The 13688-nt window shown below is 38.7% G+C and overlaps 1 protein-coding gene and 1 long non-coding RNA gene across 2 annotated transcripts; one reads left to right on the top strand and one right to left on the bottom strand.

The window, feature by feature from the left end:
* Positions 1 to 888: 888 nt before the first annotated feature.
* Positions 889 to 6500, top strand: spp1 (secreted phosphoprotein 1). Its single transcript, XM_079448991.1, has 8 exons — positions 889 to 1072; positions 2184 to 2252; positions 2346 to 2402; positions 2486 to 2542; positions 2966 to 3016; positions 3195 to 3239; positions 4620 to 4916; positions 5509 to 6500. Exons 2-8 carry the CDS (start codon positions 2199 to 2201, stop codon positions 5803 to 5805), a joined length of 858 nt encoding a protein of 285 aa, XP_079305117.1. The 5' UTR covers positions 889 to 1072; positions 2184 to 2198; the 3' UTR covers positions 5806 to 6500.
* Positions 6501 to 6827: 327 nt separating this feature from the next.
* LOC306889206 lies at positions 6828 to 8780 on the bottom strand. The gene is made up of 3 exons (XR_013786178.1): positions 8679 to 8780; positions 8255 to 8315; positions 6828 to 7316 (listed from the first exon to the last, which is right to left on the bottom strand). It is a non-coding gene; the product is annotated as an uncharacterized lncRNA (long non-coding RNA).
* Between the last annotated feature and the right edge of the window lie 4908 nt (positions 8781 to 13688).

Raw genomic sequence — 13688 nt, 5'->3', positions numbered from 1 at the left:
TAAGAATCAGCTTGTGTAAGTGAGGTATAATGTTTCTATAGGTTGCCTGTCAATCATTATTCACTATTACGCAATGACTTTAAATGCTGTCCTGAGGTGCAGTATAGAATCATGTTTGACCACATTACTGTATTACCCAAAATAGCACAGCAAATCATTAATGCTGTTAACTATCACTTGGGCTCATTTATCTTCATGTGTAGCTTGGGAATGGTGAATAATTCTACAGCATAAGTTACAGCATCTTATTCAATACCTTGTCACAAACTAAGGCAAGTATCACTATTGCTATTACTAAATAAAAATTTAGCTTCGGCCCCTTAAACATTTTGCCCTACAAAATGCATAATAAAACTAGATTATTCAGCTTGTTTTTGAAGATGTATCCTTGTCAAACTTAAATTATAATATTTTCTACATTGCTACAAACAGACTGTGAATCATAGAATGAGACAAAAAGATCACTGCATGACAAACCATCAGCCTCCTCAAACAAACCCATGGAATCATTTTACACATCTGTAGGAAATGTGGATGAGGAAATATAACTCATCAAAAGTGTTAAAACATAACACTCTATTAGAAGCTTGTTCGAATGTCTAGCAATACTATGGGATTTTTAAAATCGCTAAAGCAAACTTGCCCTTTTTTCATTTAAGGGATCATGCACTAAACACTTCATTCAGTTTTACAGCTGAAGTAATTCAATCTTTTATATTAAATCCTACACAAATGTATTTGGTCTATTTTAAGTTCTCACAATATGGGTGAACATGCATCAAAGCAATACAGGAGACATACCGTAATTTTTTCCTTGCTTGTCATACCCAGTGGAGAATGTTTGCATTGCTTGGCTATACAAAACCACAGGAAGAGTGGGTGTCTAAAGGTGGGACACAGTGGTAAATCACGAGCTGCACTGCTATTGGTTGCTTCCAGTGAGAACAGGGTTTAAAAGCCAACCAGCAGCCATTTCTCACAAACATCAAAACACAGCAAGATCTCGTCTGTTTTTCAGAATCGTAATCCCTCCATCTAACCAGAACTTCACATTTTCAAAAAGATCGTTTTGGTAAGTCATAACTATGTTCATTAGATTCTAGGATGTTGTAATTGCAGGTTTATGTGAAAGAAGTTTTGAGTTTAGTTAAAAAAAGAAATCTATTTGTAATTAATTTTATTTCAGTTATTTATCTAAAATAAGTTGTAATGTTATCATGTCTAAATGGTTAAAACAACTCTTCAATAGAATAATTCACTAAAGTAGACTTGTAGAGCTAAAATATTGTAAAGATATTGTGCACTGTAGGTATACAAAATATATAATCACACACCGTAACAGTTCTTGCAGAAAGCTAGAAAGAAAAGATATGAAGACGTTTAATGATTCCAACTAGAGCTTTTAATACACAGAAATGATTAATATGAACTGAACAGAAGGATGAAGTTTTGGCTATGGCACATAAAGACCATATTCATTTGTCAACTGACTCATTAATTATTTCAGCAACAAAACCACTGAATTAAAGTTCCATACAAAGGGATAATAATACTTGCTGTCTGACAAGTACTACCTTTTTTTTCTTTAAGCAGTCTCAACTAAATTCTTCCACACGGAATGCTTCCTTCCAGCTTTTTGTGACACTTTAAAATAACTTTAACACAAGCTTTTGGCTTACAGTGATGAAGATTCCAAGAGGCGTGCTGTCTATGGGATTGTGGCCTCTATGTTGTCTACATATAACTTTTTGAATTATACACTGGAAAAGATCATTATAGGTGCAGCAAAACACACGCTAACTTAACTCATACTTCATATAACATTGGAGCTGAGAACAAATAAGTTGGTTCATGGTGAGAACTGGTAGTAAAAGATATCCGTTGGCATTTTCTATCTCTAAAATTAATGCTTCCTTTAGAGTTGGCTTGCCTTAGTTCATAAGAAATGCATGTTTTTGCTAGTACTTAAAATACCCCCTCTTAATGCAGTGTATAATTTGACCTTTCATAGAACCCTCTCTGTTAATTGTCTTTAATTAACATGCATTAGCTAGTATAACTGTCTTTTAGCCTTTTAGCCATTATACGCTTAGCCAGATGCTCTTTTTAACAGCGTTTCAACTAAACAGAGTTGCCCAAGAATTGTATTTAGTTAATATGCATCTGTTATTTCTCTCTTCTAGAATACTTGTCAAAAAATGAAGACTGTTGTTGCTTTAATGCTCCTCATTGCCACAATTTACTGCCTACCTGTAAGTTTAGTAATTTTAACCACAAAATGCAACTTTTAAAGTGTTCCCTTAGCATTCTGTTGACTTATGTATTTGTTACTTTATTTTTCTCAGGTGAAGCGCTCAGCTAGCAGTTCTGAGAGCTCAGAAGAACATGGAATTGTTCAACGGGCAAGTACTTTATCTTAATTGATATGGAAGAAAGGAATATGGAACTGCATGGAAAATAATAACAAAACCTCTGTTTTAAACAGCCTGCTCCAATGCTCCGTAAAGCTGCTGCTAAACTGGTTGAGCCACAACCTGCACAGGTAAAAAAAACATTTTGTTTAAAGGATGGTTCTTTTAAGAAAAAGTGCACCATAATGTGTAAATTCGTGCACCCCTCACTCTTATGTTGTTCAGTAAATGTATGCTGCTTTTTTTCAAACAATGAACCTAAATAGTAACCAGGGGCTTATAACAGGATGTTATGTTTTTACATTCACATTTACATATTTGGCTGACGCTTTTATCCAAAGCGACTTACAAGTAGTTTTTTTACAGTTGCATATTACTGCAGAGCAAGCAGGGGTCTTGCTCAAGGGCACTTCAGTCATGACCTGCTGGCACTGAGATTTGAACCGGCAACCTTCTGATCACAAGCCCAACGCTCTAACCACCATGGCATTTAAATAGATGGTAAAGCGAGAATTTCTCAGACAGACAAGTAATATGGACTCGTTGTGTTTCAGACCACGCCATCAGAATCCAATGAAAGCACAGACAGTGCAGATGACACTGAGGTAAGATTTATCTTCCTGACCACATCACATGTGACTCTGCAACCACAACAAGCAATAAACAGACATTAGGCTTTATAAATACCTACATGTAAATAAATATGCTTGTCTAATCACACTGTACAGTTAGAGAATCCTGCTGTCAGTTACACTATCCTAATACTATTTCTTGTATTTGTAGGATGCAGATGATGAATCAGAAGTAGATTTGATTGAAGAGGCCAACGTGAGTCAAACTAAATACGTGTAATAAGTACTATTTTAGGCGCAAAAACTATTATGTGGTCTGAATATGCCCAGTCACTAAACAGCTCGCAAAACAATATACAAGAAAGAATTGGCTGTGTTTGCGTTTGCGATTTAATGGGTCAAAATTACTATTCCTCATGCAGTTATTTCAACAACCCCTTAACTTTTAAGAATTATACTTTGGTGTTTTACTAATCCTGTACATTTGAATAACATGAGTGATACCTTGAGGTCAGAAATGCTCCTACACTGTAAAAAATCTTGGTTGCCAGTTAGACAAATTTTTTACAAGAGTACTGTGAATCACCAACTACTGTAAAAATACATCATATTTCTGTATGTATATATATATATATATATACATGTAGCAATATATATTTATATTTTACAGCTGTCACTGTGAAATTGCAGTAAACACGTACAATTTTCCAAGTGAAACTACTGTTTCGATTTGAAAATACAGTATATTTCTGTATATTTTTAAGGGTTAGTTCTGGCAAAGTAGTTGTCCAGTGCAGTTCCTTTTAATCAGCCTGGGTTTATAAAAAATGCAGTTGTGAAGCCTGGAATTTACAGTCTTGTAGCGGCACTGCCACATTGTTAGTTATCAGCATCTACTTGCTTGATGTAAAACATGACAGGGAAATATTGATAAACAGCACGTAATCAACGTCAATGTGTTGCTCCAGCCCTACATCAATGATGTAGTTAATGCTCCGACTTAATAAATTCAAGTGTGCATGCAGCATCATTCTGATAAGCCAGGTTGAAGTTGTAATAGGTCGCAAATAATGCTGCCAGACCCTCAACAAATGCCTTTGAACATGGGCCCAGGACAACTTCCCTTTCAATTGACAACATCCATTTGCTCGGGGTCATCGATTCATTTATGTTGAGTTATATATATATATATATATATATATATATACAGTATATTTATATATGAGTAAAATAATATTTTATGGGATTTTTACTTATAAAATGTGCTCTTTCCTGCAGTGTGGATACCTCATGTAAACTACTAATGATACCGATACTACAATACTACAAAATAAGAGATACTGGTGATTACAGTAGAAAGCGAAGAATAGTGTGTAAAATGTTCACAAATGGACACAAATCAAATTACCTTGGATGATCAATGTACGTGAATCCGGTAATCCACCTCTTTCCATGTCGGCTGCAGTTGCTGCTACCTAAAATAAACAAAATTAAAATATTACTTATACGATGGAAGAAAGATTTCACTGTAAATGTATGTCACTTGAGCTTCAAATTATCAGTGCAACATTCTATGATTAATGCCACAGAAATGTATATTGTCAATATTGCCTGTAAATTTTTATTGTCAATTTAGGAGACTAATTCCACTGAGAGTGAATCTGATGAATCTGATGAAACTGATGCCACGTTTGTCCCACCCACCGAGGAGCCCACCCTAGACCCTATCATCAACACAGGTCGGGGAGACAGTTTAGGATACCCTGACGACTACAAAAAATCCATATTCTACGCAGATGGAAAGGACTATGAAAAAATTCCTTCTTCATACAAATCTTACAACAATGAAAAGCTGGACGGTTTAATGATAGTCAGCAAGAAGATGTCTGCCTACGATGGTCAAAACGTCAATAATGTGGAGAAAACTTACAAGGTAAATTACATAGGAACGCTACTTTGTTAGGATATATACACACAATTATATAGGCCCAACTAATATTTTCTTAAGGAATTTCAGCTAATTTGATTAATTCCTGGTTCTAATTTATAAACGGAAACATATTTTTAACCATGTTTTTCTAATGGTACTCTACATGCCTACCTCAGTAAATACAGAAGATTCCTTCAAATTAGCTGTAGCTGAGATGTTGATTCGGGTTCTCAGGCTCTTAAAGCCTTTGTTTCATTTTTTCTCCATTGGAGTTTTGGGTTTTGGGGGGCTGCTTAAGAATTTTAAAGTTTTTTATAGTTTGTCTCATATTTGACCTGTGTTTCTCTCTCCTTTATCTTTAATGTGTGCTTCTCAGTGATAACCACTGTGCGCGTGTGTCTGCTTGTCCGTCTGTGTGCGCATTTGTGTGTGTGTGGAGTATTTTGTATGAGGGTGTGTTTGAATCGGTATGTGTGCTTGTCTTCTGTGTTTTCACCTTTTTTGTTTTGCTTATAGTCAATACGCTTCATGCGCAGCTTTGTAACAATTAAAATAGTAAAAAAGCAATATAAAAATAAGTTGACTTGACTTAAAGGTTCATGATGATCTACTGGAGGAGGAGGACACCAGTACTCCAGAGATGGATGCTGCTCTGGGAGAAAATGAGATCGCCCTCGTGGGGAGCCAGGACAACGAAGGAGCCAATCCCGGTGACTCCTCTAGTGCTAGTGCCAGCCAGGAGAAAACTGACAGCAGCCCGAGCAACGAGGAGACCACAGCAACTCCTGGAGTCACAGACAGAGAGGATGACTCCTCACAGAGTTCAGAGAGTCAGGAGAGCGACGAGGACACCACTCAGACCCCAGAGCCATCTGTTGTCATTGCAATATAAAATCATGCAAGCACACAGACTCCAGAGGCTGTCAACAATAAATAATGCGATTATAAGCTTTTTTTATTGTACTTAATGTCACACTCTGCCTAATGTTAGTGTGAGTGGCAAAGCATGATGGTTCAGTTACTACAAGTGGCAAAGCATGATGGTTCCGTTACTACAAGTGCTTGAGCTGTGTTGCAAAACTTGTTAAGAAACAGTTTAATCTTCCTGTATATTGCACAATTATTTAGAATGTTAATGTAAATGTAATGTGGTACTCCTCTGTGTTATGACTTTTGTCATTTATGAATAAATTTCCTATATCGGTTATGCAGGTTTCCTAGCAATGGGAATGGAAGTTGGCAAAGTACAAACATTCAGATGTTTTCTATGGTACATTGGAAAAATATAAATTTTTCCTTCGTATGATACATATTTGGTGGTCACTATCAATATTGCTCCGGTTGTTAAGAGGTCAGTTAAACCTTATACTATTAATCTGAAAAAGTTTATGGCCCCTAATATTGAGGGTCCATCTGTTTAAAGCTATTGTTCATATAATTGCAAAAAATAAAATAAATATACAAGAGAAAGGAAATATCCACTCTACTACCACTGCTCTGTACCTTAGAACAATATAATGTCTCAAACACTATGATGTAGGGGTTTCATGTCGTGGTCCCCTAATAAAAGTATTTTGTTAAACCCTTTCCCTGCCTGCACCTGGGTTTTGTCCTCAAATTCCTGACAGAACGAACAGACCACAAAAGAACCCAGCATGATGATGATATGTAGAAAACAATAAATCAATGAAAATTGATAATGTTACATTAATAATATTGAAAATTTGTCAAAAAGAAAAACATGTGTTTGTAGAGAATATAAATAATACTAATTTACCATATGCCCCACTTTGTCGAATCTAAAAATTGCCTTTCAGATGGTCTGCAAAAATCACACAAACAATATAAATAACACAATAGTTTTTTACATTAATAAGTGAAAGAAAAAGAAATCGCAGGGGACTCCATGGGGTTACATAACCAAAACCTTTATTCCCACTGTATTCATTATAGTACTGTACTCATTATCTTTATTACAATTAGTTTAGGAATATAAATACCTTTTGTTGTTATAGCATATTAAGCTAAATTATAAGATTATTTAATTAGTCGAATTATGTTGAAAGAAAACACTTAGTTGTCACCACGTTTTTCACTGGTTGTCTCTGGGTTTGTCACATCCACTGTAAGGTACTTTGTGACAGTTTCTATAGTGGTGATAAGTGGCTTTGATGTCTTGTCCATGGCAGGCTGATTTGATGTCTGTGGGGAAATGGTGCCAAGTATATCTTCCTCAGAAGATTCTGATTCACTTGATTCAGATTCTTTTGATTCAGAGTTTTCGCCATTCATCTCTTCACTAGATGAATCATTTTCCTCTGAACTCGATGATAACTGCATCGAGTCAGATAAATCAAATCCTCTGCTAGTATCCTGACTGTTGCCGTGTCTGCGAATAGTAAACTAAGAATTTAAAAAGGACAGTTAATAAAAAAGTATCATAAATGATATCACTGCATGCAATTTAATTGAAACAGAGTTCAGTGAGTGAATGGATAGTCATAAAAAAGAAAATATATTTCTCGGCACAAAAATCATAAAAGGGATACTTCACCCAAAAAAAAAGGTCTGTCATTATTTACTCAACTTAGTTGTTCCAAATCTGCATAAATGTTTGTTCTGAGAAACACGGAGAAAGATTTGGAAGAATGCTTAAAACCAGACAGATTTTGCCCCTCATTGACTACCATAATAGGAAAAAATACAATATAGTCAAAAGTGCCCTGGGACTGTCTGCTGTCCTACATTCTTCAAAATGTATTTTGTGCTTAACAGAACAAAAACATGATAAAGTAAGTTTTCCTACTATGGGAGTCAATGGGGGGCCAGATCTGTTTGGTTATGCGCATTCTTCCAAATATCTCACTCTGTGTTCATCAAAACAAAGAAATGTATACAGATCTGGAACAACTCGAAGGTGAGTAAATTATGACAGAATTTTATTTTTTGGGTTAAGTATCCCTTTAAATAGACCTCAGGCAGAGTATAAATTAGCAAAAGTATGACGTGACCCCTTTTATTTGTAATCCTGTTTAAGTGTTGCATTTCATAATGTAATAACTGCATAAAATATTGTTTTACTTATCCTTATCAAAATTATAATAGAGGGACTTATTGCAATTGGTATAAACTTTTTTTTAATACAAAACATTAAAGGAATAGTTCACCCAAAAATATTGTCATCATTTGCTCATGCTGCAGTCTTTTGTCCTACTCTGGGGTGAATGGTGACCCCAAATGGCTTAGTTACAAACTCTTATTAAAATAACAAAATGTAATTTTTTGGGTGAACTTGTTAATACTGTAAATCTAACGAATAACTTTTTAAATACTGTACTTACTGGTTTTGAAAAGGCTGATTCCAAAAATAGTAAAAGAAGCATTGTCTGCAATATTTTCATCCTACAAAGAAATAAACAGAAAAATATTAATATAAAACTACTTGAGGTAAAGGTTTGTGAACAGAGAAAGCCAAGTCTAAACGTTAAAAATAGTGTAAAGTTTAAAGAAATGTACACTGATAGATAGATCAGGTAACTTGAAAGCTCTACGAGATAGAGTCAGAAAATGTAGTCCCAGATTAAGTTTAAGTAAAACAACAGTATGTTGGCTTTCTCAAGTCGACATAATTATACTCTGGGCAAATGCTTTTTACTATGGTTGACTTGTTTGTGACCAAATATTATTTGGTAACCATAAATCAGTCACAAAGACAAAAAAATCAAAAAGTTGCTTTTATTTTAACTTGTAAAATTAAACACTTACCTTATTCAGTTGTTCTTTCCCCACAATTTTCTGATATCGGTTTCCTGATATGACTTAAAAAAGGAAACATTTTGAGTGAACCAGGGCTTGGTCCAATGAAATCTCACAGAGATTATGACATAAGGGAAATATTCTTTCAAAATATCTTGCCAAATCACTTGCAGGCAGTACCTATTTTGAAATCCAAACATGACTGTAAATCACGCTACTGTTCCAGCACAAAACCGCACTGTCTGCTATTTGTGTAATGTGGTATCAACAGATGTTTCAGCTAAATCATACTTTTTGTAAACTCTCATATCCAAGCAAGTAAAGTCTGTGACTATATAAGATGACCAGTTCTCTCAGGATCCACCAATAGTTTATATTTAATAGAAATATGCATCGCAGTTTATTGTATAATTATGACTGTGTGATTATTTGCTTAAATAACCATTAACGTTTATTGTCAATGTTGTACAATGTGTAGTGTGTAGTAAAACCTAACATGTAGGCTAATTAATGGTTAAAGTGTAATTTGTATGTTTTTATTGTCCTTTTTAATGCTGATCCTCTAAGTGATCCCAGGCATGTATTAAATACTTTAAAAACCTTGGATGTTGTTGTGTTGTCTTCTGGTAGAAGATTTTGACGTCTTTTTCTTAATGATTCATGTCTTTGAGACTTCCTGTCTGGTGTCGTATGAGTAATTATAACAACTCATTTGCCCACAGCTAGTTCAGCTTTTCAGACAGGAACTTTACCAGCTTTGGGTATGTCATTGATAATTGAGGATGATTTTTCTTCAGACAGCAATGAAAACAATGCCATGCAAGAGAACAACCCAATGTCATGCCGAAGTGTGTAACAGACACGTCGGCCCATTTGAGGAAACATGTCTGTCACAATTTGCCATCTAATCTGGCGATCCATAGGTTGCGCTGTTCCCTGTTTTGACCATGACCCCATTCCGAGGTGCAGATGAAGCGTACAAAGTCTTGTACCAATAGATAAATGTGTGAAATACAGCATTTGATACATTTTTTGGTCATCTTGTAAAACTTTGCGACCTCGTAACTTTTGCGCAACGGCGAAAATCACAATTCCTGAGCAGTACTTCTGTGCGGCTCAGTCCAGAGATCATCTCAGCCACTATCCTTAAAGTATACAAACGTTGCACACAATTGCGCACATGCACATATTCTACACAAAAAGGCATAATGACAACACCAAAGTTTAACAATATTTTATAATTATTTACTCTGAACTATTGAATTGAGCTATTACTACAGATGGTCGTATTTCATCAAACTGATTTGAGTGCTTATGTTCCTCTTGTCGGACCTGAGGACAATGGCACCTTGAAATTGCAGCACTTCTCTGCCCTCCTCCGATGGCCTCCCCGTCACAGAATAGTTGCAGGCAGACGTAGGGTTTAAATATAATCTCTTTATTAAATGAAAAAACCCACGAGGGGGAAACCTGAACAAAAACAAGCAAACAAACACCTCCCATGAGGGGAACAAAACGAAACTTCTTAGACATAGCAGAGGACACGTGTCTCCACACATAACACAATGAAACTGAGAAACATGCCAATGTCATGACTCTGCCCAGGGAGCTAGAAAGCTCAAGACAGGAAGGACAGATTCCTGACACTCCCAGCATTGTCTTTGATCGATAGTAATCAACGTTTCATTTCAACAAATAAGAATACCCTAAACTTAAAGCCTGATAATAATCTACATTAATGTAACCTTTACCAAAATCTCACATGGAGATACTGACCTCTGCTGGTTATAAATTTCATTTAAATTGTAATGCTTTTATACATTTGAATGATTTTTATTTATTTATACCATTGAAACGAAACCCAAAGCAGCTATTCATCTATTTGTTGACCTTTATAAATTACTTGAATTGATGTAACCTTAAATCTTAGATCAAATTTATTTTTAGGTTAATGCAGTCATAAAATCTAAAATTACCGTTATATTATTGTATTTAGTGTAACACATACACACACACACACACACACACACACACACGGAGGACCATTTTATATCACAATAATGATGTCAAGTAAATAAACATTGAAATATTTTATTAAATCATTAAATACATTATTAATTTAGTAATACACTCCACACTAATAAAACATTTATTATTAATTACCAAACTAATTAATAAATGCATCTTCTATTTTAGCACATTTTTATCGTTATTATGTATATTTGGCACAGTGAACACTGGCTAACGTGGTTGTGGCCATAAAGAGCCTTTGCTGATCAGGGTTTAAGTCTAACATAGCCCTCATTTTGCATGGCAAATATGGTCTAACTAATAGCAATTTACTTTAGCCAAATATATAATACAGTTAAAATTGGTTAATCAGGGTGCAAGCCTATCATAGACAACAATTGACTTTGCCCCAAATATCAATTCTCATGACTGCCACTTCTGGCTCAAATGTTTTTTCACACTGACAAATTTAGAAGCATGATTAGAAAGGCCATGCTTGAAATAAAAAAATGCTCTGAATGTTTAGCATATATTGAATATGAATATGAATATGAATTTACATTTACATTTACATTTACATTTATTCATTAAGTGGGCACCTTTATCCAAAGCAACTTACAAATGAGTGAGCATTTAACATTTCCAGAGGTTTTGGCTGCGTTTTAAGCACAAAAGAGCATTTTGTACAAGCGACTTTGCGAACAAATTACCACGGGTAATAAAATGACTATTTTTGTTCAAATTTGTATTTAACATCATAAAACAAGTTGTTTGGCCACCTGAATCCGATTGAGCATACATTTCACTTGCTGAAGACAAGACTGAAGGGGAAATGCCCCAAGAACAAGCAGGAACTGAAGACAGTTGCAGTAGAGGCCTGGCAGAGCATCACCAGGGATGAAACCCAGTGTCTGGTGATGTCTAATTGACTGCAAAGGATTTGCAACCAAGTATTAAAAAGTGAAACGTCTCGGTTACGTGTGTAACCTCTGTTCCCTGATGGAGGGAACAAGACGTTGTGTCGAAGCCGACAGATGGGGTTCGCCCTTGAGAACCAATCATCTCTGACTATTTTGAAAAGGCCAATGAAATTGGCGAATGAAATTTGCATGCCGGGCTCCGCCCCCGGATATCCGGGTATAAAAGGGGAGCCGGCGTGCTCATTCATTCACCTTTTGTGCTGAGGAGCCTGAGAGCATCTCGTGACTGCTGCAGCGGACGGCTATTGTCGTGGCATGAAGGACACAACGTCTTGTTCCCTCCATCAGGGAACAGAGGTTACACACGTAACCGAGACGTTCCCTTTCTGTCGGTCTCTCGACGTTGTGTCGAAGCCGACAGATGGGGTTCCTATTGAAAACGCCACGGCACTAGCCGCGTCACAATCTCTAGCGAAGCGACGTTGACCGGCCTGGGCGAGCCACACGTGAGCGCTATCGCGACATTTGTAACCTTCCAGTGGGCAGGCAGGGGCTCCCAGAGCTTTTGGCAAAGATGAGTAGCCCCTGCCCTCGGCCACCACAGACGGAGGCCTTGTTCTCTAAACGAGAAGCCGTCCGGTACCGTAGGGCTACTGGGTAAGCGCTGTTCCCTCAATGAGGACGTGCGCTACGGAGACCACTTCCCACCCTAGGGGAGAATACAGTGGAGACACCAACATGGTCTCACCAAATAGGGGAGAACTCATGGGAGGTATGTGCGGAATGCCGCAAGGTGGATGTCCACCTGGGGGAGGTCATGGGTTGCCACGCGGGGAACCATCTCATGACGACATCTCAGACGGAACCACCCTAGTGGGGGGTTACTACGTGTGGGGCACTAGGTCCGGTTAGAGCTATATGTAATAACTCAGCTTGATACCCGGCCATAGGTGGCAGGGCTGCTCCGCCGAGCCCGCCGCCCTGAGTGCTTATTGATGGATGGACGGACTGCCTATTCTTCACCCTTGGGGAAAGAAGGGAGGCAGCCCATAGCGCACTGATCCACCTAAGAAGGGGAATGGCGCTATGCGCAGGCGTACGCCCCACGACTGCTGGTCTCACCTGTTGGCAAGACTCGAGCTGCCGAGTCCCCACGGAGGGTTGAAAGCCTCTGCGAGGTATAGTGTAGCCCAACCCGCAACTCTACAGATGTCTGCCAGAGAGGCGCACTGAGCCGATGCCCACGAGGAGGCCACACCCCGAGCGGAGTGTACCGTCACTCAAATGGGCACGGGCTAGGATCGGCACGCCGTAGTGACGGCGTGTGCGATCCAGCGCGACAACTCTCCTCGGAGACAGCACTCCCGTTGCTGACCTCCAAAACAGACAAGAGCTGCTCAGGGCCTTGAAGCCCTCTGTGTGGTTCGAGTAGAGGCGCAATGCGCTTACTGGACACCCCACGTACAGGTTGGGTCTTTCTCCCGGTGTGGGAGCGCCTGCAAGTTCACCACCTAGTTCCCAAAAGGGGGGCGGCGGAACTTTGGGCACGTAAGTCGGCCGGGGTCTCAGGATCACGTGAGAGTCACCGGGCCTGAAATTTTGCAAACTGTGGACACGGAATGCTTGCAGGTGCCTCACCCTCTGGATGGACTCGAGCCCCAGCAGGAGAGCCAACCCCCCTCGCAGAACGAGGAAGGGGGCTCTCCGCAGGGCCCGAAAAAAGGGGTTTAAGGTCCCAAGAGGGTACGGGGCGCGGACGAGGCCTTAGCCCCTCGCGCCCTAGAGGAACCTAATAATCAGGTCATGCCGCCCTAGAGGCTCACCAGCAACTGGTACGTGATAACCGCGACAGCGGGTACCCACGCTCCAATGTGGAAGGGGAGATTACTCCCCAGCCTCTCCTGCAATAGGACAGCACGTTCCTGAGCGAGCAATTCCGCGGGTCTTCTCCTCGAGAAGAGCACCAGGACGAGAAGGGGCGCCACTTAAAGGCATCCAGCCTTGTGGGCATGGCCCTTGCCTGAGTGACAGTCTCCACCACTGTGGGGGGTAGATCGTCCAGGAACTCCTCGTCCCATCCAGGAGCCAG

This window comes from Barbatula barbatula, assembly GCF_947034865.1.
Source record: "Barbatula barbatula genome assembly, chromosome: 24".
NCBI classification, from domain to species: Eukaryota; Metazoa; Chordata; class Actinopteri; order Cypriniformes; family Nemacheilidae; genus Barbatula; species Barbatula barbatula.
Note: the sequence above shows the minus strand (reverse complement) of the source record. Positions and strands in the feature narration are given on the sequence as shown.